Source organism: Impatiens glandulifera, chromosome 9, assembly GCF_907164915.1.
Source record: "Impatiens glandulifera chromosome 9, dImpGla2.1, whole genome shotgun sequence".
NCBI lineage: Eukaryota > Viridiplantae > Streptophyta > Magnoliopsida > Ericales > Balsaminaceae > Impatiens > Impatiens glandulifera.
The window spans coordinates 34246090-34272866 of record NC_061870.1 but is presented as its reverse complement, the minus strand read 5'-3'; the positions used below and the strand labels follow the sequence as shown (position 1 = coordinate 34272866).

General features: G+C 30.1%; 2 protein-coding genes across 3 annotated transcripts; both read right to left on the bottom strand.

The window, feature by feature from the left end:
- Positions 1 to 3412: 3412 nt before the first annotated feature.
- LOC124915512 (actin-related protein 7) lies at positions 3413 to 9738 on the bottom strand. The gene is made up of 7 exons (XM_047456239.1): positions 9568 to 9738; positions 8458 to 8673; positions 7095 to 7236; positions 6015 to 6253; positions 5743 to 5926; positions 5304 to 5371; positions 3413 to 3703 (listed from the first exon to the last, which is right to left on the bottom strand). Exons 1-7 carry the CDS (start codon positions 9643 to 9645, stop codon positions 3551 to 3553), a joined length of 1080 nt encoding a protein of 359 aa, XP_047312195.1. The 5' UTR covers positions 9646 to 9738; the 3' UTR covers positions 3413 to 3550.
- Positions 9739 to 11790: 2052 nt separating this feature from the next.
- On the bottom strand, positions 11791 to 13532 carry LOC124913651. Of its 2 annotated transcripts, none has more exons than XR_007096761.1 (3): positions 13385 to 13532; positions 13213 to 13311; positions 11791 to 11964 (listed from the first exon to the last, which is right to left on the bottom strand). XR_007096761.1 is itself a non-coding variant. In XM_047454059.1 (3 exons), exons 1-3 carry the CDS (start codon positions 13472 to 13474, stop codon positions 12978 to 12980), a joined length of 354 nt encoding a protein of 117 aa, XP_047310015.1. In that variant the 5' UTR covers positions 13475 to 13532; the 3' UTR covers positions 12646 to 12977. The 2 variants fall into 2 exon arrangements, 1 of the variants encoding a protein (XP_047310015.1); XM_047454059.1 differs by lacking the exon at positions 11791 to 11964 and adding an exon at positions 12646 to 13142.
- Positions 13533 to 26777: the final 13245 nt, after the last annotated feature.

The following is a 26777-nucleotide window of genomic DNA, read 5'->3' as shown; positions in this document are numbered from 1 at the left end:
AGTTCACAGACGACATCAAATACTGATTCGTGATCGGCAACTTTGTTGACTTGGCTCCTCAAATTTCGAACTTGTCAATCACCTTCTCGAGATAGCCTTGTTGACTGAGAGTTATTACACCATTCTTCCTGTCTCTCTTAATTCTTATACCAAGAATCTTAGCAGCTTTGCCTAAGTCCTTCATATCGAACTCGGAACTTAAAACAATTTTCAACTTCTTCACACTTGAAGCTTCTTTGCTGATTAGTAGCATATCATCTACATATAGCAGAAGATAATCAGCTTCAAATATATTCTTCCCTCGAAAGTATAAACAAATATCATAGCTACTCCTCATAAAGCCTTGTTGAATAATAAATGCATCAAACCGTAAGTACCACTGTCTTGGTGATTGTTTGAGTCCATACAACGACTTCATAAGCAAACACACCATGTTCTTCTCTTGCTGAACTTTGAACCCTTTTGACTGCTCCATGTAGATGATTTCCTCTAAATTTCCATTAAGAAACACAGTCTTAACATCCATCTGTTCTAACTCAAGATCGAACTGAGTTACCAGCGAGAGCATTATCCGAATGGTTTTGTACTTAACAACTGGTGAGAAAATCTCATTATAGTCCACTCCTTCCTTTTGAGAGAACCCTTTAGCAACTAATCTTGTTTTGTACTTGACCCCCTCCTGAATCGAAATACCTTCCTTGATCTTATAGATCCACCTGCACTTGATTACAGATTGTTTGATAGGCCTTGGAACAATCTCCCAAGTTGAATTCTTATAAAGTGAATTCATTTCTTCCTTCATAGCTTCCATCCACTTGAATCTATCACTAGAACTCAAAGCCTCTTTGAAATCTTCTAGCTCAGTTTTGTCTAACTCAATTGTTGTCATAAACGCATATGCCAACATATCGGTATAAGCTGAGAACCCATACCTCTGGATGGGTTTTGGTTGCCTCCTTTCCCTGTCCCTTGCGAGTTGATAACTAGCTTCCGACTAAGCTGTAATTTCCTCGTCTTGTGCCACAACAGGTTCAACATCTGTACCAGTAAATTTCTCCTGATTATCAGCAATCATTTCAGTGTCTTGATCTGAAATCAATGGCTCCACCTGACCATGACCCCCTGCATTACTCTCCACTTGACCAGTCCCCTGCTCGCTTTTACCCAAGTCACCTTGATTAGATTGATTCTGAGAGAGACACACAAACTCCTCTTCATTAAATACTACATCTCTGTTGTTTATGGTTTTAAAACCACCAGACTGTTTTAACCACAGCCTATAACCTTTCACTCCTTGAGGATACCCAAGAAACACACACTTCACACTTCTTGGCTCTAACTTGCATTCTTTTTGATGAGCGAAGGCTGTACATCCAAATGGTCTAAGATGAGACAAATCTGGAGGCTTACCAGTCCACATTTCTTCAGGAGTTTTGAACTCAATTGCTGTCGACGGACATCGATTCACCAAATATGCTGATGTCATTACAGCTTCTCCCCAGAAAGACTTGGACAAACCTGCCCCGAAAAGCATGCATCGAGACTTATCTAACAAAGTCTGATTCATGCGCTCAGCAACTCCGTTTTGCTGGGGTGTGGATCGAACTGTTCTATGTCTTTGAACCCCTAGCTCACGACAGTGACTATCAAACACTTCGTTGCAAAACTCTAACCCATTATCTGTTCTTAGGATCTTTAATTTTCTACCTGTCAGATTCTCAACCAAAGTCATGTTTTGAACTTCTCAAAAGCATCACTTTTGTGTTTCATAAGATAAACCCATACTTTACGAGAATAATCATCTACGATTGACAAGAAATACGAGTTACCTCCATGCGTCGATGTTTTCTCAGGACCCCATAAGTCTGAATGGACATACTCCAACACGCCCTTGAACTTGTGAACCCCAGTCTTAAATTCCTGCCGATGCTGCTTGCCTAACACGCAATGCTCGCAAAAGTTTAGACCCTTGACTCTATCTGAGCCTAATATATTCTTGTCGCTGAGAATCTGCAAACCCTTCTCACTGATGTGATCGAGCCTCCGATGCCATATCGTGACCTTCTTGTCTTCATCTAAAACCACCAGTGTAGACTGTCTCGACACAGTCTCACCAATCAGCTGATACAAACCTTCTTGTTTGATACCTTGCATCATTAACATGTTTTCCTTCATTATCTTTATCTTCCCCGACACTATTTGATTTGTGTATCCCAAGTCATCAAGAATCCCGAGAGAGACGAGGTTTCGTGACAGCTAAGGCACGAACCTGACTTGTTTCAGAACCCTTATAACACCATCGAACATTTTTATGCTGACATCTCCAATACCTTCTACTTGACATGCATTGCTATTTCTCATCAGCACATTGCATCCACTCAGTTTTGAACTCAATCGCTGTCTCTGTCATCTCGATCTTTTGATCTTTACTCATCTCCAGTGGCCATGAGACTGGTTCTTCTAGAGTTCGCAGAAGATGCTGATGTGCCAAGAGAGCCCTGATTTTTCGCTGCCAAATGCGAAAATCTCCATTGGCATCGAACTTGTCAATGTCAGTCTTCATGCTTAAGATGAACTGCCACTGGAATTCCCAAGGTACTGTCTTCTGTGTTGATCTATTTCTGGTATAATATTGAACCTTGTCTACTTTGTCTTTTTCTGCGCCTGAGCCGGAATCTTCCTTATCCGTATCACTAGCCAGCATTAAAGACCTTTCCAAGATTCCTCAAAATTATTCAAGATTGATTCTAATCTTGCCCAAACCGAGCTCTGATACCACTGTAGGGAATTTCCCTCCTAATCAATCAAAGAACTAAGAAATATAACAGCAAGAAACCAATAAAACAACACAAGATTTGATATCAGAGTTCGACCCAAAAAAGATGGTCTAGTCTACGTCGAGCTCTGTTACGAACTCGATTCCACTATCACAATTAAACGTTTCAGTTACACCTCGTTCTTTATATATATCACTCACACATCTAAAATTTCTTGCCCTTTTGTGTGAATTACTCATATATATATATATATAAACAACTTGTCCTAACTAACTTAACAAACTTAAGCCTTCAACACTTTAGTTAATTGGGCCTGACCCATCAACTCAATTTCAACTGTTATAAAAAAAGTTTAATGATTAACTTCTTTCATTTTGTTCTTGCCCAATTTTTCCTGTCTTAATGATTGTTTTTTTCCTTCAATATTTCGTAGCATTATATGAGATTCACTGCTACCTTAATAGACACTGAGTTCTATTTGTTATAGATGTAATGTAATTTGCAGTACTTGTTGAACATTTTGGTATAGAAATGGAATTAACCTATTGCCATATGTATCCCCTCCTATTTCTGCAATAAAGTTCATTTTCAAATATGGAATACTTGCAATTACAAACAGTAAAAAGGCAAGAGAATAACACAAACCAACATAGAGCAGCTTACATCATGGAAAATGAACTATATCCTCATTACATGTTGAACTTACTTAGGTCAAAATAGGATTTGATTCTAGAGTGTAACTAAGGGAAATGACGAATGTAGAATGACAATAATCAGAAGCATTTACGGTGAACGATAGAAGGCCCAGTTTCGTCATATTCAGCCTTCGTTATATGTTGGTTTTGGGGAAACACAACTTTGGCAAGTATTGCACCTCCAACCCAGGCTGAGTACAGCGTCATGTTCTCCGGCATGTAATCTGGAGCCTGTCACACAAAATAAAATTAATAGTCGGGCCACAGAAAACGCTATAACCACTAAGCCCTTGGTTGATGTTCAAACAACCCACTATCCAATCAACCATCTATTTAAATTTATATTTTTTCATTATATAATTATATCCCTAATGTTTTTTACTCAAATACTTAGTTTCAATAACCTACATCAAATAAGGTTATTAGGAAATAACCACTTGGTTAATAACCCTAGATCAAACAGGCCACAGCTAGAGATTTTCCTGCAACCACTACAATGAGATATTAAAACAGATATCTAGTTTGAACAGAAAAAATAAATAAATAAATATATATATATATGCTTTTTCTACAGTCATAATCAGAACATAAGATTAATATCCCATGACATCCCCCAACTTTAGGACAAAAAAACATCTATGAACTGACTGTAAAACATGATAAATGAGTCCCAAGAATCCATGACTGAACCCTGCATTCTCATGGTATTAAGTTCTTCTGTTGGGATCAATCCCATATCCGGTAGTATAAGGCACACCCACCACAAATGAAGATTTCAACATAAAGGAAGAGTCTTGTTTTTACTAGTTTGTTTGGAAAGAACATGTTTTGTTTGACATCATCATTCTTGTACCATAAAAACAGATGAAAATAGGTTGTATGAGCAATAGTTGTAACACCGTTAGCTTCTAAGAACCTAGATAGAGTAAACATTTATGGAGTTTAAATGCCTTCTTTCGCTACACTTTAGAGTTAAGGGACTTTTTTGTTTCCCCTAAAAAATACAGGAACCCTGAGTGCATTAAGCCTCATAATAGATCTCCGAAATAGCAACTTTAATGAAGAACTTCGGTTTAGTAAACTATAACACAACTAGTATTATTGGGGAAAAGCATGAGAATCTCTACTAGAACTACTTATAACATATTTTTCTTATAGACTGTGATTAAAAACGCCATCATATTCATGCTTTATCTGATTTGGATGAAGAGTTATTGTTTGATACACTGAAGTTCCACATATTCTATGAAGCATTGAGACAGGTATATCAGAGATACACTATCTCTAAAATTTACAAAAAAAAAAAGGATACAGAAATGGCATGATAAGGAAGAACATACATAAAAAATATATGTTCCCAGTCATATTACAAAAAACAAAAACAAATATATATATATATAAGCTGTTACGTTTGATTTAATGAGTGGAAAGATATGTCTTTTATAACTAAGCCCCTAGATTTTACTTTTCTTCAATAAAATTAAGAGTTCATTCATACCTGAATATTATGGGTGTGCAAAGAGAGGCAAATGTAGAGTTTCAAATGAATCAAATATCTACAAATGAAAAATTAAATACAAAAAACAGACAGAAAAATATGACATGTTGCATATGTATCCCACGTGTCTCTCAGATATTCATAATATCTGACAAGGGTATGACATGTTCTAAAGTTGCATTGCTCCCAGGCTCATCATGTATGCACCAATAGTAATGTCGTATGGGAGAATATATTGTAATAGGGATAAAGACCAACAAATATTGGACAAACAAATTGGCAATAAAGGTGAATTAAGAAGGTAAACTATACTTTTAATGCAAAATTTCTTACCTTCACTAGAGCTGGGCGAATAGCTGATGAGCTAAGGCTAGCTTCTTTCTGAAATCTATCCTCAAAGCCTACAGAGGAGGCAATAAAGTACAGTGAGCCCACTCAACCCTTGTTTTCTTTTTATTGAGGAAAAAATTACATTTTATTAATACAAAGATGGAACACGAGGAGCATTCGCGATTACAATCAAAAAGAGGGGAAAATAAAAGAAGCAACAAAAAACAGATAGTTAGAACTCTATTAAGTCAAAGTAATCCCATCCGGTAAAATCTAGTCTTACAGAAAAAGTTACCTCTTGTTTCAAAGGCAATACATGAAATAAGGAGGAATGAAGAGAAAGATACCTAAGAAAATCATCTTTTTTCCTAGAAGGCATAATGGATTTTAAAGAGAAACGATAGATGAGAACTACATGGGAGGAAAACGATAAAAAACTTACCAGTCATAGAAGCAGTACCACCACAAAGTACAGTATTTTCCAGCAACTGACGATGATTTTCAGAAGACACAGCTGAGATTGTGTGAACAAGCTGCTCAACTATTCCATGTGCTTCTAATCCCATAATAGATGGCTGGAAAAGAGCTTCACCCACTGTATATCTTTCCTTTCCTATCTTGATCACCTGAAAAGAGGATGCCGAAGTCAAAACACAAGGTGAGGAACTCATCCTTGAACTATGGACTAGATACTAAAGAAAGCAAATCAATAACCTGTCCATCAGGCAGAGTATGTTGTTCTTCCTCACACTGCATTTTCGAATAAGTAACATCATCGTCGGCACAACAAGAGTATTGTTCTTTAAGTGTCTCAATGTCAGACATATTCAGCTTCAGGAAAGGGTTTGATTTCGCGAGCTCATCAGATAACAATTTTGTCAAGTCAATACCTCCTACTTCAAATCTTCTTGAAGCAATATGCTGGACTGCACCTTCAATAACTGGTGCAATATCTGATACATTACAAGAAATTATTAGGTGACTGAAACAGGAGTCATATATATCAGATAATAAACCTAATATCATCTTTGCATAAAACTCAATTATCAACATACAAACTATTTACAAAATAGAAGCATGGTAACAAACAAAACATGTGCAGAAAAAGTACTTGTATCATAGGAGTTGTTGGTGATAGATCAGCATTGTCTAAGTTTCTTAGGTTTCAAAAAAATCTGCAAGCTGGATACACTAACAACAATAAATTGGGAAACTGAAACCTTCACCAAATTGACTCTTATGGCAAATCATCAGGCTAAATACTACTTCTGGCCAGAATCAAGGATTTATTGTCTAAAAGCTATTATGTTGCTACACATGATCCACGCTGTCAATTCACTTGCCAATTTGAACCACCAATCATTCATTGAAGAGTCAGTTCTGATGATTATGTTGCTGATTCGGTAGATGAGTCAGTTGGTTCAGTGATAGATTTAGTCGATGGGGTAGAGGGTCCTATCAAGATGTGGGAAATGGCAATTGGTGGATCCAGGCATATACTGTAGGAACTTGAAATATATTGCATTCCTAGAAGCTGGCAGATTCTTAGTAAGCAGGCAGTTTCATGTTCTAATGAGGCTGTGCTATTGATTTGAGGAGAAGACAGACGCCTGGTGCTTCAACTACAACAGACCACTGATTGACAGAGGTGAATCGGTGGAATTACATCCAAGCAAAAGAAGATAAATATGAAATTCAATATTAAGAACCGGAGTCTCTTCTGTAATATTAAAATCTCAAAAAAAAAATCAATAGAGCACCCAATAGAGCACCTCTAATATATCGTCTACATACCTATCTTTCCATGACCGACATCAACAGTGCAGCCAGAAATACGTCCTACAGCATAAAGTGACAAAACTGCTTGTTCGGAGGCATAAAAACCAGAGACATTAAATGTCTCAAACATCAACTGTACAAGCTGTTCTCGAACAGACTGTCCAAAAAATAGCAATTAGTAATCAGGAATACTTAAAAACATTTTCCTACAGAATAATTATGGAAGAGAAATAGAGAAAGGGATCAACTAAACAATAAAAGAAACACACTCTGAAGGTGCGAAGTTAAATTTTTTGTATCAAAATTAGAACTTTCACAGTCTAGGGGGAAATTTAGAGATTTAACCTACTATATAAATCTGGCCCAAATCCTTCTAGAAGCATGAAAGCATCCTAGGATAACATTAAGTGATCAATCTTAACTGACTAAAATCGTCTAGTTGTAGTATCCTACTCATTATCTACTAAACTAAAAGATCAGTTTTATGAACAAAATATTTACAAACTTTTCCAATCAAAACAAGACTACTTAGGTAATGACCATTGTTAAAATAAAAGATTGATCATAGAAGTGATTACAATAGAACCCTGAATATGCCTTATATAGGCTACAATATAAGATGGAGAAGATATAAGTAACACTTGATAGTAGAAAATTAGTAGAATAGAACTCTAACTATGCCTTATATACTCTACAAGATAAGATTAAAATACATAAAGAACTTTTAACCTAATGAAACTTTTAAACAACCTAATATCTGCAACACCCATCAATCTCTCTCTTTGTTAAATTCATCTGCAAACTCTAAGATGAAGAAGAATATGTGACCCTAATTTTGAAGGTGATCATTTTAGGCATTATAATGAAACATGCATAATCAATAATGCTACTGCATGTAGAACAAAGAATCTTGATGAAATAGCGTTGATGGGATAAAAAAATTAGTCGTGTGAAATAAGCACAAAATCTTGTGAAGTGCAACAGAACTCTTTGACATAAAGCTTCTTTTTAAAGTCTTTTCCCCAAATCTTGCAAGTACTTCTTCAAATGTGCAGATATAGCTAATTATGGAAGCTTGTAAAACCATCCTTGTTAAAAAAAACATTGTAAACCAAAAATACATATCTTTAGATGACTTGTGAATAGAAGAAATATTTTCTATCAAGAATTTCAAATGCATATGTTAATACTAAATTTGTACAGTAAAGTGCTAATTAAAAAATGCATATATATGGAAATTCTTGTTGATGCCTTAAAAAATGTCTTTAAATGACATATAACATCTTCAACCTAGTGCTAATTAAAAAAAATATGCAGAATCCTCTCATTGCAGTTATATAAATCTCTGTCCAACAAAAAACTAACATGAAAAGCTAACCTTTGGGGTTGAAAGTGGGTCAGTAAACAAAATTTGCCCCTCATTACCCATTTCCCATCCAAGACCCGTATAAAGAACATGGTTCAGCAGATCTTCCATTGCATCCCAATCGCTAATAAAGCCTCGCACCATTGGGTCAATAACAACATCCTCTCCTGGGGAGACATCATCCAAAGATCCATCTTCAGGCATGCGTTTCATTTGGGTGGGAATTATCTGCATCGCAGTAAGATAAACAAAATGGAAATATTGATAAGGATCTGATAATACGAGGTAATCCTGGAAACATGTATTTGAATGCTTTAGCTTGAATTTGAGAAAGAATTCTTATAGATAATGATAACATAGGTAGAAATTAGGACATGTGAACACTTAAGGTCTTCCCAGATACGCCCATCTTAAATAACATATAGAGATGGTAAAGTATAGGGAAAGTAAGAAACATATAACCTAGGTCAAAAGGTAGGACAGAAAACAAAACAGCTAAAATAGAATATAGGACCTGTCATGGAGAGAAATATAACGAGCTGAACTTAATTTAGTCCAACCATCTGGGTTTTGACAAAACAGAATCCTACGTGTTCTTTATCAAAGCGAAAACTAGAGCACAAAGAAGCGCGAAGAACTTGTTTTTGCTACATATTAACAGCAAATCTATATAGAATGGAAAGAGAGGGAGTTGCATTGTATGTTGACACATGATTTAATTTATTGGTTAGACATCCTCTTGAGGCTTATTAGAATCAATTTCAACTTAAACTGTGTAGCATTGTGTATGATATTAGAGATTCCACACTTGCAATGACTCTATATTGGATTAAGAGTATAATTAGAGGTCGGTGCTCTTCTCAACTGTTTGTGTATGAATAATGTAAATCAATCGATTATATATTTGTTTCCACATCCACCACCATTATCTTCAACACTTATTGGAGTTCCCTTAGTTTAGAGTTCATAATCGGGTCCTAATCGAAAACGAACATCAATTTTATAGAAATCTAACCTTCTGCTCGGTTAGACATTGAAATCATGAGACTGCGCTACTCTTTCTTCTCCTATAACCTCTATAAAGAAAAACAAGTACAGAAATGAAGTGATAAGACAAGTTACCATTGAAGGAGCTTGATCTGGAACGGCAAACCCTGCCTTCAACAGCTTTGTACCGGGATCAATCACCACGGCCTCCATTTTCCTGTACTGGCTATGGCGCAGAAAGAGAGCGGGAATCTGGGTTTAGTGTGGCGAAGAATTCCAAACCCCTCTAGAACTGGATTTCTTAACTAAATTATTGTAAAGCGTTTTAACCTCAAAATACAACAAATATAACAAGTAAATAATTAATAATTTTAAAATACAAATAAATTATTAAAAAAAAAACTATCATTTTAATATATAAAAAAATTATTTAAGTCAGTCAAAACTCATTTATATTCATTATATTTTTTTTAAATATATATATCATTGATATCCTAACTTCTTTTTTTACATTAGACAAATTGTGTGGTTATATATGTTTTTATAATTATGAATAAAATATTATTAAAAGCTTTTTTTATTTCTTATTATCATTTTTAATTATATTTTTAAATTTGAATTTTTTTAACTTCATTTTAAATATTAAAAAATTAAAAAATAATTTTTTTTTAAATAAATTTGATTAATTAATTAGTTTGTACATGTTTTAACTAAAACTATGATTAACAAACAAAACCAAGTTACTTTTCATCCATAGAGAAGTGAATTACACTATAGTTGATAAGGATTTTTTAAAGTTTAGCTTCATGTAAAATGTTTAATTATTTAAAAAACAATTACATCTAAGAGGTTGATTGATCTTGGTTTTATGGGACTTTTTTAGAATATTGTCCAACAAAAATAAAATAGTAGGTTATTTGGATTTTTATTTAATTTAATTAATTGTTGATTGAATACAATTATATAAAAAATAAAGAAAAAATGATAAATAAATCAAAATAAAGTTTTTAATAGTATTTTCTATTTTGTTTATAGTTATAAAATAATTTTGTAAGGACGTGTAATCACACCTCTATCTAGTTGTAAAACAAGTTACAGTATTTGAGTAAAATTAAATAAGAAATAAATGTATAAAAAAGTTTTATCAAATAAATTAGTGTAGAAAGAGATATTTTAAATAAAACAAAATAAAATTATAAAAAGAGCTTTATCATACATGTTAAAGTACATAGAGATATTTCAAATAAAATATAATGTAAACTGAGTAAAATAATGTATTACCCCTTTGTTAAATCTTAAACTTGTAATTGTGGACCTTTTTTTTACTACCCTATACATGAATGTTTATATTTCACCTTAAGTAACTAAATTATTCGTCAAAACTGTAACTAATATTTCTCTTAATTATTTGAAAGACTATTTTCCTTATATATTGTACAAAATATTGTAATTTTTATTAATTAAAAGTAGTATTTTAAAATGATAGTCAAAGGGTTGAATACAGAAATTGTGATAAAGAAATAGAAACAATTAAATGGGCTGCACTTTTTTTCTATATCAATGTGAATAAAATAATATTGATCATATATTTAACATCAAATTCCATTTCGGACTAGTACATCCTTGTTCAACTCTCCGAAAGAGGTGGTTCACTGGTTTGTCTATAGTGTAATTGACTTCTATATCAATGTGAATATAATAATATTGATCATATCACTAGTAAAAAAAAGCTCAATATCGACGGTATGGATCGTCGGTATTGGCATATAAGTCGTCGGTATAAATAATTTGGGACGGTAAAAAAGCAGTCGTCAGTTGTCGGCATTGCCCTAGTCGTTATTGCCCAAATACTCATATAGCGACCAATTTAGTACCGTCGCCATAAAGCCCTTTATGCCGATGGCTTTCACCGTCGCCATAGAATAGTCTATAACGACCACTCTTACCATCGCCATAGTAGACTCTATCACGACCACTCTTACCATCGCCATAAAGGACTCAATCACGACCACTCTTACTGTCGCCATAGAAACTCTATGACGACCACTTTTACCGTTGCCATAGAAAACTCTATGACGACCACTCTTGTCGTCGCCATAGAGGACTTTATCACGACTACTCTTACCGTCTCCATTAAAGGCTCTATGACGACCACTCTTACCGTCGTCATAAAATGTTCTATCATGACAACTCTTACCCCTCAACATTGAGTAACTTATTTATAGTGTCAATTTTTAAAATATTAAAACAAACTAAATAAAATTCTTAAAACATAAACCAAACATATAGAATATTATAAAATATTTAGTTACAAGGTTTTAATAAACAATTTCTTAACTTAGCATTGAACAATAATTAGGTCACAACTATTTCCTTACTACAAAAAGAAAAATAAATTTTTTTATAGTTTTAACAAAATGACTAATTTCAAGCCAGACAATTGAGAAAGTTTCAGAAAAAAATCCATCCGTTCACTTTACACTTCAAAATGAATCCTCCTTAAAGTACACAAATTGGATCTACTTCATCCACCTGAACCAAAAACAAAAGAGAATTATGCACAAATCTTACACGACTATTAAATCATTCTATTTGATCAATTCTGAACCACAAATATCAACTATATAATATTCCTTTTAAAGATATTGATACATAAATAATATCAAATCCTAATATCAGTATATCCTTCATGATTATTCTATTTGTTCAATTTTAAACCATAAAAATCAACTATATAATATTCATATACAAATATTGATACATAATATATCTCAAATCTTAATATCAATATAGCATTACTTGATCGATTCTGAACCATAAAGATCAACTATTTTAAATATATGTCAAAGGAGAGAAAAGAGATGTGAGAAAACCTGAGAAAAGAGAGCAATACACCGTTGACACCTAGCAAAGTAATCATGTCCCTTTCATTTTGAGTCAATTGAGATTTCTATTATAACTGTGCTCTTATATAAAATGTTATAAAAAAAAATTACAATCTACAACTTACAAAAAGAAAAGTCTTCAATATTTTTTCGAAAAAATTCCATCTTTATAAATTTGAAGTACTTATAAATAATAAGAAAAAATAATTGTAATCAACCGACATAATAATACAAACATCACTAAAATTTATATAACGGGTTAAAATAACAAAAATTACAAAAATAAATACATGTTTATTCATTGAACAATGAAAATTATTCACTGTCTTCTTGAATATCATCCAAAATGAACCATCTATGAAATAGTTAACAACTTAAAATAACCAAAATAATATTTCATAGTAATATAAACAATAAAATATGTAATGACATAATAGTCTGACCTATATCATGAAGTGATACACTTGGTGGCATTGATGAAGTGGGAGGCATTGATGCATTGAGTGACATAAATGACATTATAATTGGCAACTTTTTCTCAAATTCAGTTTTATCAGCCAATCTTTCATCGTGAACTGCTTTTAGTTTGGCTTCAGTTCTAGCTTCATATGCCTTTTGATGATCGGATAACTTTTGTAATTAATTCTTAAGGGAAATATTTTATTGGTCGAAGCTTTGTTGTGATTCTTTATTTCTCAATTGTGAAGGAAGGACTCCTCCTCCCATTCTAATCACAGATCCATACTTTTGATGCCCAAATACCATGTCAGCTAAATTAATATTTGAAATTGACGGATGTTCTATTCTCACCGCACGCATTTCATCCTTCAACAATATATATTGATTTAAAAACATAAATCAAATAATAAATATATATAAAACATTAAATACTTACAACTTTGAGTTGTACAGTAGGATCAACGGTTTTGCCCTTCTGTTTTCTAGTATCAAGAAAGACGTCTTCAAAAGTTGGAGGATATATGTACCTTAATTCCTAAATACCATCAAAATAAGTAAATTATCTTATTTATAAAAGTTATGAAATAAATTTAAAGTATATGTCTTACCATTTCACGTTGTACTTGTGAAAAAGGTTTGCTCCCATAATGATGCACAAACAATACACTTTTTCTATTATTAGAATTAGTTGTGCTCATTTTCTGCAATTAATAAAATTTTATAAATTATACAAATTATTTATAATAAAAATTATTAGTATAGAAATAACCTTGAAACGATCGGTCGAGAAGCGATGTGTAATTAACCAATCTCAATTCTCTTGTAATGTGGTTTGTCTGCCTTAATTTTTACTAAATTACCTATATGGGGCTTGATATGCTTCAGATTTATTTGGCATCTGCAATTATCCCACATATCGTTCACATGTTTCAATGTGGCATCGCGATAGATAGACATATTTTCACTGTCAAATTTATCCTAAAAATATGGGTTAATTTTAAGAGTTCAATTATAAAAAATAATCTAACAAAAAAACGTAAAATAACACAAAATTTTACATGCTTTGTCATGTGGATCAACAATTTGTCTATCATATTTATTCCTAAATCTATCAAATGAAAGATAACACAATAAAAGTTGACACCTGATATTTGATGAATTAATGATCAACACGCGAGAACTCTGAAATTTTTTCAACGACAAGAATGAAGATGAATACCTAAAATACTATTAAGACATTATTAAATATAAATAATTAAAAACCAAATGACAAAACAAAGTGGCGTGAGAAGAACAAATAAGAAATGTTTAATCAATAAGATTATCAAAGACAAAAATGATGATAAATACCCTGAAATATTGAGAAAGCTAAATATTGAAATATAACCATCTTTTAGATACAATATTATTAATCTTATGAGAGGAATAAGAAAAACAATACATAATAGAGATTATATATTAGATTGTATTAGTTTGATTAAGGAGTATCCAGTCATGGGGAAACAATAATGAAATGGTAAAAACAGAACTCTAAAATTAACCATGATAGTAATCTAATTGATTTTCAGATGATGATCATTAAGATAATGTTGATGAATAGAGAAAGTGGAGTTCTAATTCAATTGCAGATTCTTTAAGTGTTTGGACATGCTGAGTGGATGCAAGTGGTTTTGTGTGTCATTTTTATACACCGATTTTCTTAAAGAGTAATTTGTGGGTTGTATTATTCTTGACATACGCATAAAGCAGGTTCATCTTCAACAATACTAAAATCTAACTTCTAACAACATCAATATAACTTTACTCTCATATCAATTTTATTCTTAATCCCTTGTCATAGGGTACTTTTTAGGAATTATATTTAACATAATTTCTAAAGTAACTGTCTGTAACATAAACTAAGCAAGTGCGCATTATCTAAGCATTTCTAGAAATTTCATTTGATTTCACAGTATAATTACATCTAGAAACTCACTCACTGGTAAATATATCAAAATGATAGGTGATAGACAAAAATGATACCTGGAGGCTGGACCGTTGGACGAAAATTGAGATGTGCTGCCGAAGAACTGAAGTAGAAGAATAAGACTATGTTTATTTGTCTACTGACTACTCGTCTCTCGTCTAATTGATTGTCTGAGGACTTGAGAAGAAGTGAAGAGGCGCGAATTGGTGAATCTGAAGGTAGAAGAAAGCCAAGGCGAGTTGAGGAAGAAGGTTGTTTGAATTTTGGGAGTAATCGGTGTATTGTTTGCGTTAATTTGTCGTGTGTACGGCTAGTTTGTTTTCCTGTGGTGAAATCATTCTGAGATCGATCGCAAATGCGGGAACGGAGAGCGGGAGCAGACGGGAGAGGGGAGCCAAGGCGAGGAACAATTGGAAGCAGGAGGAAGAGCGGGAACTGTGAACAGAATTAACTGGAGGCGGGAGCAAGGAGTTGAATCTGAATTGAAGACCTAAAATTGTTTTGTTTTTAATTTTAGTATAAACTATTTAAATCAGCTTATGATCTTTTATCAATGTTTAAATTTTCTCTTACACTTACTGAAAATTGAACCAGTAATCAAATCTCTCTTAGCAAAAGTAAATAAATAAAAAATAATTTAGATTAATGAAAACACAATCATGATTCATATTTTATTTATCTAATTATTGTTCAATATGTTAACTAATATTGTGTGATTTTTTTTCCAACTTCTGTTCTCTTATTTCTCAAAAGAATTTATGTCATTCTTTGGGTATTAAATTTTCAAACGTTTAATTTATATTTTGCAAAAGATATAAATAATGAATTTGTTCAATAAACAAACATTATGAAAATTGAGATATAAATAATAAATAAACTAATATAAATTCATTCTAAGTATTAGATGTAACTCCTAATACCTCTGAATAATTGTTGTGATTTTGATATATATTAGTTAATTTAAATTATAATTAATTTTATTTAAATAATTTTTTAAAATAATAATATAAATGAATTATACTATATATATAACTTAAATTGTGAAATAAAATAGTGACTAATAAAATAAAAATATGTATTAAAGAGATCGATAAACAATTTAAAATATTATGACACTTCAACAAATTGATATAGATTATTTTAATTTGATATATTTAAATAAATTACATTTTAATTAAGTGGTTACAATAACGAGGGTTTTAAGTGGTCGTTATAATGGCCCAAATCCTGAGGGCTTTTTAAGTGGTCGTTATAAAGCCCCGAATACCGAGGGCTTTTTAAGTGGTCGTTATTAAACCCAAGTACCTACAACTATTGTTCTGGTCGGCATTGATATATTATATACCAACGGTTTTTGTTCCCGTCAGCATTTTTCGTCGCTATTGAAGCATTTTTTACTAGTGTATATTGAACATCAAATTCCATTTCGGACCATGTACATCCTTGTTCAACTCTCCGAAAGAGGTGGTTCACTGGTTTGTCTAACACGGAGAGCTTATAACAAGGGTTGTTGATGTACATGTACATTTGAAGACTCTCGTCGCAACAGTGGCGCATAGATGATTCCTAGTGACGAGTCCAATAGTCATCATCTCAAGCTATTTTCAAACCAAAGTTGATTTTGTAAATCCCCTCCATAAGTGATTTTCAAATCGTTTTCCTTTTATCTATATGCGGTATGTAAACATTATCCTACCATTAAAAAGCTCTAAATTTATAATAGTCCTAAGTTTATAATAGTTAATAATATGGATTTGTTCATTGTAAGTTTGTCTCTTATTAAGTTATTCTCATATGTATAAAAAATATGTGGAATTAATTGTCTTGTTACACGCAGAATCATCTTTTATCCAATGATCACCATTAATTTTGAATTTCATGAATGCCCAAAACATAAATGTCCAGTTTGTTCATGAGCTGGTGAGTGGTGAGAGTGAAAACAATACTTTATTTATAGTTCTTAATTTGTACTCACATGCATTAGTGTATTTCCCTTGTTTATAATTAAATTTAAAAAAAAAATGTAACATAATACAACGATGCAAAATAAATAATAAATAAATCAACCATAACAAAACAAAATGAACGTCCCAAATGTGTGATTTTAGCTGGTCACGATTTTGATACAATTCTCTTAATATAGTTTTATTATCTATTAATAAATTATGATTGGAACTAAAATAACACAATAAAATACAAAATCTTCCTCCATTTGAATCTTGATGGTTAGCACTAACTTGAATTGAGTTTATTTGTAAAATTGTTTAAAAAAAAAAAAGTTAAAAAGTGTACTTTTAAGATAAAATAAAATAAAATGAAAATTATTAATATATATAATATAAAAATAAATACTAAATATATTTTTTTAATATTTTAATTGATAATTTGAGTGTTTGATTGATGAAAAATATAAATTAAAAAAAAATGTAAAATTTGTAGAATTTATTTAAATTACTGTACCAAACTTCTTAAACAATAATATATATAAAGAAAAATATATAAAAACATGGGAGGTCTAAACTCTAAAAAGACCTAGCTTTAGTAGACTTGTTATAAAATTTAATAAGAGATAAAAACTAGCAATAACATACAGACTTTAGTTACATGATATGAGAGTGGTGGGACAATGCATATATTTAATGAAACTGGCATACCAACCATTAGCTAGAAAAATACACTATGGGATAAAATATTTAAATGGCAAATGTGACTAAAAGAATGACATACAAGTCATACCGAAATGCTAACAAAGTAGGTAGATGTGTACAAAATTTTGTCCATTATCTAAAACCAAGTTACATGTTAGGTGGGGTTTTATTATTATGTTCTTCACACATATTTAAATAAAAGATGTAAAAATTGTGCAATTATAATTTATAATAAAGTTAGATAGTTTATCAAACAATAATAGAGATTGTAATTAATGTTTACTTGATCAATAGATGTCACTTTACAATTTACACCAAATATTGTAGGTTTTTCTAACACTCGGAATCGAATGCGCATTATTCTCAATCATTAGTTGAGGAGAGGATAAACACATTTCTACTCTAAATGACAACTATTAAGGGTAAATAATTTTTCCTAGAAAAAATCAAGAGTGAAGATCCTATCATAACATACTATAAGCAATTGATAGAGACAACCTTCAATACGTATATTTTAATAAAAAAAAAAATTAACATATTAAAGATTTTCATTCATTTGTTTTAAAAAGTTAACATGTTTCTAAAATCATGTTTTAATTTAATTGAAGTTTTGTTCTCATATATTTATCTATATAAATTGTGCTTATGCAATAACATAAAGGTCCCAATGTGATACTCTAATGGAAAACAATGATAATACAAACAATACATGAATGCTAACAAAGTAGTTGGATGATTTGGAGATTAATAGGCAAATAATTTTGTCCATAATCTAAAAGTGTGTTACATGGTAGGTGGGTCTTAGCAAACATATTAATTAAATTCTAATCAATTAATTAGATAGATGACATAAATGCCTCTTACTAAATATGTTACAAATAGGAACTATTCTCGTGAATATTTGTGATGAAATTAATGTGTTTTTATTACATTTGTATTTTTTGTTTATCTACAACTTTAATTTTGTATGTTGCAAAAGAATAAGTCAAGTAAATAACTCTACTAACAAATAAATCAATATAATTTTTATAATCTTAAAAAAATCAATTAAGCAAAAAATAAATTGTGAGAGAAAGTTTCATTATTTTTTCTATCTTATCATTTGTTTGTATTAGGTGTCTCTCAACCCCCCTGCTCATTTCCAATAGTGTAGTCAATTATTGTAAATTTCAAGGGGAAAGGAAAGAGTCAAAATCATTATAGTAAAAAAAAATCTTGAATTAGAGATTTGACGAAAAAATGTGTCTAATAGGAGTTGGACTCTACTTTGATATGTCTCATTCGTAAAACTCTACTAACTATTGATATGAAGAACTTTAGTCATATTAGTCTCGTTTCGTCATTCTATAAGATTGTCGTCAAATATTTGGCCAACAAGTTGCGAATGGTATTAGAAACGGTCATATCTAGTAATCAGATGACGTTCATTAAATATTATCAAACTTATGATGCCGTATTAATAGTCAATGAGTGAATTAACTCAGCTAATTCAAGAGGTAAAAATGTGGTTTTGTCAAGTTAGATATCGAAAAAACTTATGAAAATGTAAATTGAGAGTTTTTATTTAATGTAATGGACAAAATGAGAATGAGTACGAAATGAATTGGTTGGATTATATTTTTCCTCTCGACGGTTAAGTTTTATGTCATTATTAATGGAAGTTCTCAGGAATTTTTTGAGAGCTCTAGAGGGATCAGATAGGGTGATCCACTCTCTCATTTTTTGTTCGTCATTGTTATGGAAACTCTCTACAAAATAATGATTTTCACATAAAACTCGAGACTCATCCGTGGAGTGAGTTATGAATTAAGAATATATCATATTGTCATATCATATTTGTTTTTCGTTAATGACATGCTCTACATGGTTCATGTTACCTATAAAAATTTTAAACACTTTCGGGATATTTTATGGTTATTCGGTGTCTGTTCTGATCTTCGAGTTAATCTTAATAAGTCAGACATATTTTTTTTCAAATTTTGTTTTGAATAAAAGAGGGATGAGGTTGAGAAATATGTTGGGGGTTCAAAATTAGTGGTCTTCCGTCAAAATATCTTAGTATGTCATTATGTGCTAAATTACGACTCAAGGTCTCTTGGGACCCGATTATCACTAAAATTGAATGTAAATTGTCTAGATGAAAAATTAAAATAATCTTGAAAGGGAGTCGGATAATCCTCATTAAGAGTGTATTGTCATATATGTCCACATATATGATGTCGTTAATCATTCTCCCCAAGATTGTGGCGGTGAAAATAAAAAAAAATAATGTGTAAATTTCTATGGGGATATTCTAACTCATCGTTTTATCATCTAGTTAGTTGATATAAAGTTAAATGTTTTAAAGATTAAGGAGGTCTAGATATTTAAAATCATATTTATTTTAGTAAGACTCTTCTATCAAAATGGTGTAGTAGATTTGCAATGGAGACGCATAGTTTTTGGGCATCGTTAATCAAATGTAAGTATGGTAATGAATGGTCTGGTTGGTTCACTAAAATGTCTAATTATCTAGCGGAGTGTAGAATTTTGAGGAGAATTTATTCTACGTGAAAAAGTTTTCATGAGAAATCTAGATTTATTATGGGGAATGTTCTTCGATTAAATTTTGGGACAACATTTGGTGTAGTGTCAAGAGTCTAGTTACAAAGTATCATGAGCTTTCTTCCATTGTTATATGTAGTGTCAAGAGTCTAGTGGTTTTGCTAACCGGATTAAATATATAAGGATATTAAAAATTATGGAGACTTCATCCCATAATAGAGTTTTACTTTTGGCAGGACGCAAATAAGTGTCACTATCTAAACAAGACGTTGACAAAATATTGATAGTTTTCATGTGGGGCATTGTTACAGTTATTCGATAAAATGATTACATATAATTTTTGTTAGGAAATTTTTGGGAGTCAAAGATTCCATCTAAGATTTTGTTTTTTGGATGGAACATTATTCACAGTAGAATTAACAAATGATATGTATATGAAAAAAATTGTATTATGACTAGTCGTATGTGTCACAAAGAGGTTGATTCAACAACTCACTTACTTTTGCATTGTCGATGGGTGAATAATATTTAGAAAATTTTGTGGAGTATTACTATGATTCATTGGGTGATGTCTGAGTCATTGGGTAGTTGTTGGAAAGTTTTGGATTTATGTAACTGATGTGACAGACTTACATTATTGGGTTATCATCCTAGTTATTTTTTGGTGGATTATTTATTTGGAGAGAAATCGTCGAACTTTCAATGAATGTAGTCGCTCGATTCGTATCATTCATAATGATATTATTATGACGTTTTCTGAGATTCATTTTAAAAAGTCAGTAGAGTTTGTCTATTAGTGAGTTAATCGTTCTTTTTGAGAACTTACAAGCTCAATAACTTTTACAGCACCGTTTTTTTTAATGTCATGATTTGTCATTGTATTTAAACAATTGTTTCATTTTTAATATACATGGATTTAAAAAAATGTCAACATAATAATTTTAAACAACTTTTTTTTGGAAAATGGTTAAAACAATTTAATTAAAATCCCAAAGTGGGAGGGTCAGAAATCAAGCTAGACAAACCCTAGTTATAATTAAAGATGACAATAAAAAAAAACTTAAAAAAACTGATTAGTAGCATTCATACATTCTAAGAAAAAACAGAGATTGCAAACAGAAAAAACTACATTCAAACCTAACCATCTCAGTCTGGCATTTTCGCATGCCATCCATTTTCATTGAGAGATCTTCTTCCCCTTCCTCTTCCTTTTCCCTTTCCTCTGACGATGAAATGAGATTGTATTAAAGATGTAGATAGAAAGAATTATCTTATTTGTACGATCCCGTTCTAATTTGATAGAAATATTTATTTCGAGAATTTTAAGACTTTTACCTTTCTTATCTTCAACTTGAATTTCTGTGTTTTTGTCCTCATTATCTTCGGCTTCACCTTTATACTCCACATCTATTTTGAAATTTTCTTTATCGGCTTTTGAATTCTCTGTTTCAGTTTTGAAATTCTGAGTGTCTTCCTCTTGAGTGTCCTCAACAACAACTTGAGGTTCATCTTCCATTTACATCCTGATCCTTCGCATTATAGAAAAAAAATTCCTCTTCACCTTGATTCCTTTTACTTTATTTCCTTCACTGTTTTCCTTTTTCCCAGAATCATTTTGCTTTCTTCTACAACTGTTTGATCTTTGAGTTTAACCTCCTCTATTTTCTTCTTTTTCTTTTCTGCTTCCTGACTTTTATGGTTTTTATGCTCTTCTTCTCTAGCTTTATCACATTTATTGTGCAGAAAAATATTACAGAAAGCACACCTCTTTGGTTTCTATTCATAAGATATATCCATGACATTGTACTTTCTTTTTCTGTAAACAACTTCCATTTTCATTGGCAGAAGACTTCTATAATGCACTTTAATGTTAATTCTAACAAATGATAAGTGCTCTCCTCATTCAGTTATTGAGTTCATATATAATGACTTTCCAATTGTACCTACAAAATGACTAATTGCTTCAGCATTATACATGTGGGCTGAAATGTTCCAAAGCTTGAACCAAATTTGGGTTGTTTCTTTTGGTCTGCTTTGTAGATTCGTCTTTTCTGACCACTTTTCTAGTTTCATGCAATTTGATCATATGTAAGTATGCCTTTTTTCCAAATTTTCTTTCAGATTTGAACCCATTTTGAACTATAGGAAATAGATGTCATGTATGTTTGTAGAAACTTTTTCAATCCCCTTTTCTCCTCACTGTTTAATTAAAGCTTTTTTGGTAGTTGGGAATGATACTCTATTTTTCCCAATGAAGTTTTCCAACCACCACAAACTTTCAGTCTTCAATACATTTCTCCTCTACTCTAGAAGGCAGTTTGAATTCAAAAGGATAGTTGAGTACCTCTACCTTTGTTTGGATATTCCTCAAATAGACTTTTCCTTTATGGCATGGTCTTTAGATTTCTTTTCTGCTTTGTTTTCCATATCTCGTTGACTTTCCATGTTGAATTACTTGATAGTGTAGGTCTTGGATTTGAGAGCTTTCACCAGCTCTTTCATTGCATCAACTAACCATTTAAATATCTCCTCATATTCTGCTTTCTTCAACAAATTCTAGTCCTAAAGATAATAAATATTGAATTGGACTGTTATTTGTTGAGTTTTCTTTTTTTCTGATTGTGATTTCTCTCTTCTTAGCATGCATCAGAAGTTTGGTAATCTGGGTTTTAAGACCAAATAGGTTGGTTCTTTCATTATAACCAATCTTCCATACTCCCTCTTTGTTGCCCTGTTTTTCTACCTTCTTTTCTATAGAAATTTCTGTAGGATCTGTTAATTTAACATTGTTTTTCTCCTTCTTTTCTTGGATAACTTCATCAACTATCCTCTCAATCTCTTTTCCTGAAACATTCTTAATTTCTTCTAGAATAAACTTTTTTAATTATTTAAATTTATTACTTTTGTTCTTCTTATTCCCCATGATGGCATAAATAGAGTAATAAAACAAGTAATTACAGAAACCCTAAAAGATGATCACATATAAACTACAATCGAGAGAAATTCCAGTTGCGCTTACAAATGCACAAGAAACCCTAGATTAGAAACACTTAATGGGTGATTTACGACGCAAGACTATATCGTGTCGATAGTGTCGATCGTGCTATGTCGTCTGTGCCTATCGTGTCGCACGTGTTGATCGTGTTGTGTCGCTTATGTCGACCGCGTTTCTTTTAATCAATGGTGATTCCCACGTTGATTTGATGACTTACGACGCAAAACAAAATCATGTTGCATGTATCTATCGTGTCGTGTCGCCTGTGCCGATCGCGTTTCCTTTAAAATCTCCATGATTTTTTTTTAACCATTTTAATCTTGACTTTGGAAGATTAAATATTTTAATGAATCTACTATTAAGACTTTTACATAATTTGCTAATATAATTCAAGGCATAAAAATTTTACTTAAAAAAATCAAAATGTTAAGTTTAGATTCCTATAAAAAAAATTGTTTAAAGAAGATTATAACTATAACCCTAATGCTAACCACCATCCGTATCAAAAGTGAAGTCACATGGAAGGAGTTCGTACTATCTTTGTAAATAAAAAAGAAAAAAAATATTATTAATATTTTAGTAAATTAATTTATTAAATGAATCATTTTTAAAAAATTATTTTAGTAAAATAATTATATTAGTTTAATGACATTAATTAAATATATAAATAAATATTATATAATTATTAAGATTGATCTCTCTTATTTATTTATTTATTTTTATATATATATAACTTAATTTTCATACCTTATATTTTATCGAAAATTTGGTATAAAAAAATTCATTATTATTTTATTTTTATTTTGATATACCTTAATTTCAACAAAAATTATATTAACTTAAACAAAAACCAATTTTATATAATTATTACATAAACGTTACACAAAACTAAAAATCAAAGATATATATCATAAAATAAAATATTATTTTTTAAATCCAACATTTTTAAAAACTAATCAATGTTAAAAATTAAATTTAATTATAAAATTTGGAGTTAACAAGAATAAGCATGAGTATAGTCTTCAACTTACATTAAAGTTAGAGATAACAATGAGTATCCGTATATCAGATACATGTGGGTACCCGATGATCGAGTTAGGATATTTTAAATCGGGTTCAAAATTGGGAATGAGGAATGAAAATAATTATCCAATTAGGTTCGGACATGAAAAATGTATCAACTCAAACCAGACACCTAAAATATTAATATATATATATATATATATATATATATATATATATTTATTAAATTTTCAAATGACTTTTTAAATTTCACATCATTACAATTTATAATAAATATATTATTTATGTTAGCATCCCAATTCCAAACTACACTCCAACATCATTTAATTTATTTCTCCATAACTCTTAATTTTCAAATTTGAATAACAAAAGTTGTTATATTTTTTAAACTTTTACAGCATAACTATGCAAATAAATAATATTTTTATTTTTGTTTTTAATATTTAGTATATTTAAAATATAATAAAAATAAATTCATATTTTAATCGGGTAATGGGGTACTCATAGAGGATCGGTACCCGACGAATCGGGGATGAGATACAAATAAAGATACCCGTTGGGTAATAAAATGAAAATTGGGTTCGAGGATGGATACTTCACTACCCGACAGATAAAATACTCGTTGTCATCCTTAACTAAAATGAAGGCGAGAGAGATTCAAAACGGTCATCAATCGTATTTGCATATGCAAGTTTTTTTATTATAAATTGATAATATTTTTCAGGTTAGATAATACTAATAATAATAAAATATATTAGTTAATTTAAACTTAATTAATAAAAAACTCTCGCTCTTCTCAAATTTTCAATTTCCTTAACAATTCAAGTTAATCATCTCTATAATATTTTGATAAGTTGAATTTTTCTCATTTTAGCCAATCATTTAGACCATCTCCAACCAAACTTTATACCCAAACCCAAAATGGGTTTTCAGTCATTTTTCCTTCCAACCGACACCAATTCTCAAACCAAAAATGAGTTTTTAGCATTTTCTCTCTCTTGTAAACGCAAATACTGTTCACAATAGTAAAACTTTTTTTTTTAATTCAACCCCTAAACTTATACATTAAACTTATTTATTTAATTTATTATTTTAATTTATTTATAAAATATAAATTTATAATAATGTTAAAAAAATTATAATAATGTTTAAAAAAAATTATAATAATATTTAAAAAAAATTATAATAATGTTAAAAAATTATAATAATGTTAAAAAATTATAATAATAAAGAATATTTAATGATATTTTTTTAATAATGTTTGTTTTATCAAACAAACAGTATTATTTTGTACAATATTTATTTTTTTTTGTGTATTATTGAATTTTTACAATTAATTTACAATCAAATTTAAAATAATTGAGTGATATTAAAATATTATGGTATAATTTATAACATTGAAAAATATATGGAATATATGGGTGATATTAAAAAGTTATAAAAGTTGATGTAAGAAATAATATTATAAGAATATTCTTTTGAGTTTGAGAATGCGTTTTTCGGTTGAAGAAGAATTACTGTTTGATGTGACATTTATACCAAAATGAGTTTGAAAAAGGGTTTTCGGTTGGAGATGATCTTATGCATACAAATGCCTCCATCATTTTAGGACTCAAACTGCTCATAAAAAGATCTACTATCATTTTATTCAAGCTGAAAACAAATTAACTCACTAATAACATACGATGATGAAATTGTAAAAATATCCTTAATAATAATCGAAATGATTAGATATCCAATTTCACTTTATTTTCATCGCTCAAAGAGATTGAAAGTTTGATTAAATATTTTTTCAATCTCATCCGGCATGATAGAGATTACATATATTAATAATTTTTCAACATAATTATATTTTGATTTATTTGATTTGATTTTAAAAATTATGTTTTTATAATTAAATTAATATTAAATATATTTATTTCCTTATAAGGATTATATATATATATATATATATATATATATTAATTTATAAATATTATTTAGATATTTCATATATCCCAATATATCAATATTTTGAAAATCTTATACTTTTATTGTACCCATAATTTCGGTAACTGTACTATTTTTTACATTTTTTTCCAATATACATTAAAATTAATATTTTTAATATATTGCGGGGTATGATATTTTCAATATTCTGATAATATCTGTAAAATTTCATCCATATATATATTAACATCTTAAATAACCTAATTTAATATACCAATAAATAATTAACTTTCAATGATGGTAATACGTATAATTCATAATATTATTATGATGATTTTTAGATTTTTTCAAAAATTTAGTAGAGTCCGTCTTTAGATTTTTCCAAAAATCTTCCGAAGATTTTTTCTTGAATAGTTATGAATTTAATAACCTATTAAATATTTTTATTATTTTTAATAGACATGTACCTTTTTCAAAAACAAATAATCAATTATATTATCAAAATATATATTTTTTTTCAAATTCATCCAAAATATATATTTCCTCCACATTTATACCATTATATATTATTTTGAAGCTTATAGATCAATACATTTATTCATGTTCTACTCACCATTCCTACTCACCTTTCCAAATACTTAATTTTTTTGAATCTACTCACCATTCTCTATCTAAACAATTAATAAAATAAAAATTAATTTAATTTTTTTACATTAAAATAAAATAAATAAAAATATTACAATAAAAGTCAGACTCTATTGTAAAGCTTATTAAAAAATTATTTAATTTTATAAGTACAATATATTTAATTAAAATTAAATCAATTAAATTAAAAATGAACTTAAATATTATACAATAAAATAAAAATATATTAAATATTAAAATAAAATGCATTA

Excerpts from the sequence above, each read along its gene's own strand:
- LOC124915512 (XM_047456239.1), bottom strand. The coding sequence starts at position 9,645 with ATGGAGGCCGTGGTGATTGATCCCGGTACAAAGCTGTTGAAGGCAGGG. Across the intron at positions 5,372-5,742 it reads TGGTACTGCTTCTATGACTG|GCTTTGAGGATAGATTTCAG; the intron begins GTAAGTTTTTTA and ends CCTCCTCTGTAG. Across the intron at positions 3,704-5,303 it reads TTCGCCCAGCTCTAGTGAAG|GCTCCAGATTACATGCCGGA; the intron begins GTAAGAAATTTT and ends TTTGTGTGACAG.
- LOC124913651 (XM_047454059.1), bottom strand. The coding sequence starts at position 13,474 with ATGAGCACAACTAATTCTAATAATAGAAAAAGTGTATTGTTTGTGCAT. Across the intron at positions 13,312-13,384 it reads CACAAGTACAACGTGAAATG|GAATTAAGGTACATATATCC; the intron begins GTAAGACATATA and ends GATGGTATTTAG. Across the intron at positions 13,143-13,212 it reads CTACTGTACAACTCAAAGTT|GATGAAATGCGTGCGGTGAG; the intron begins GTAAGTATTTAA and ends ATATTGTTGAAG.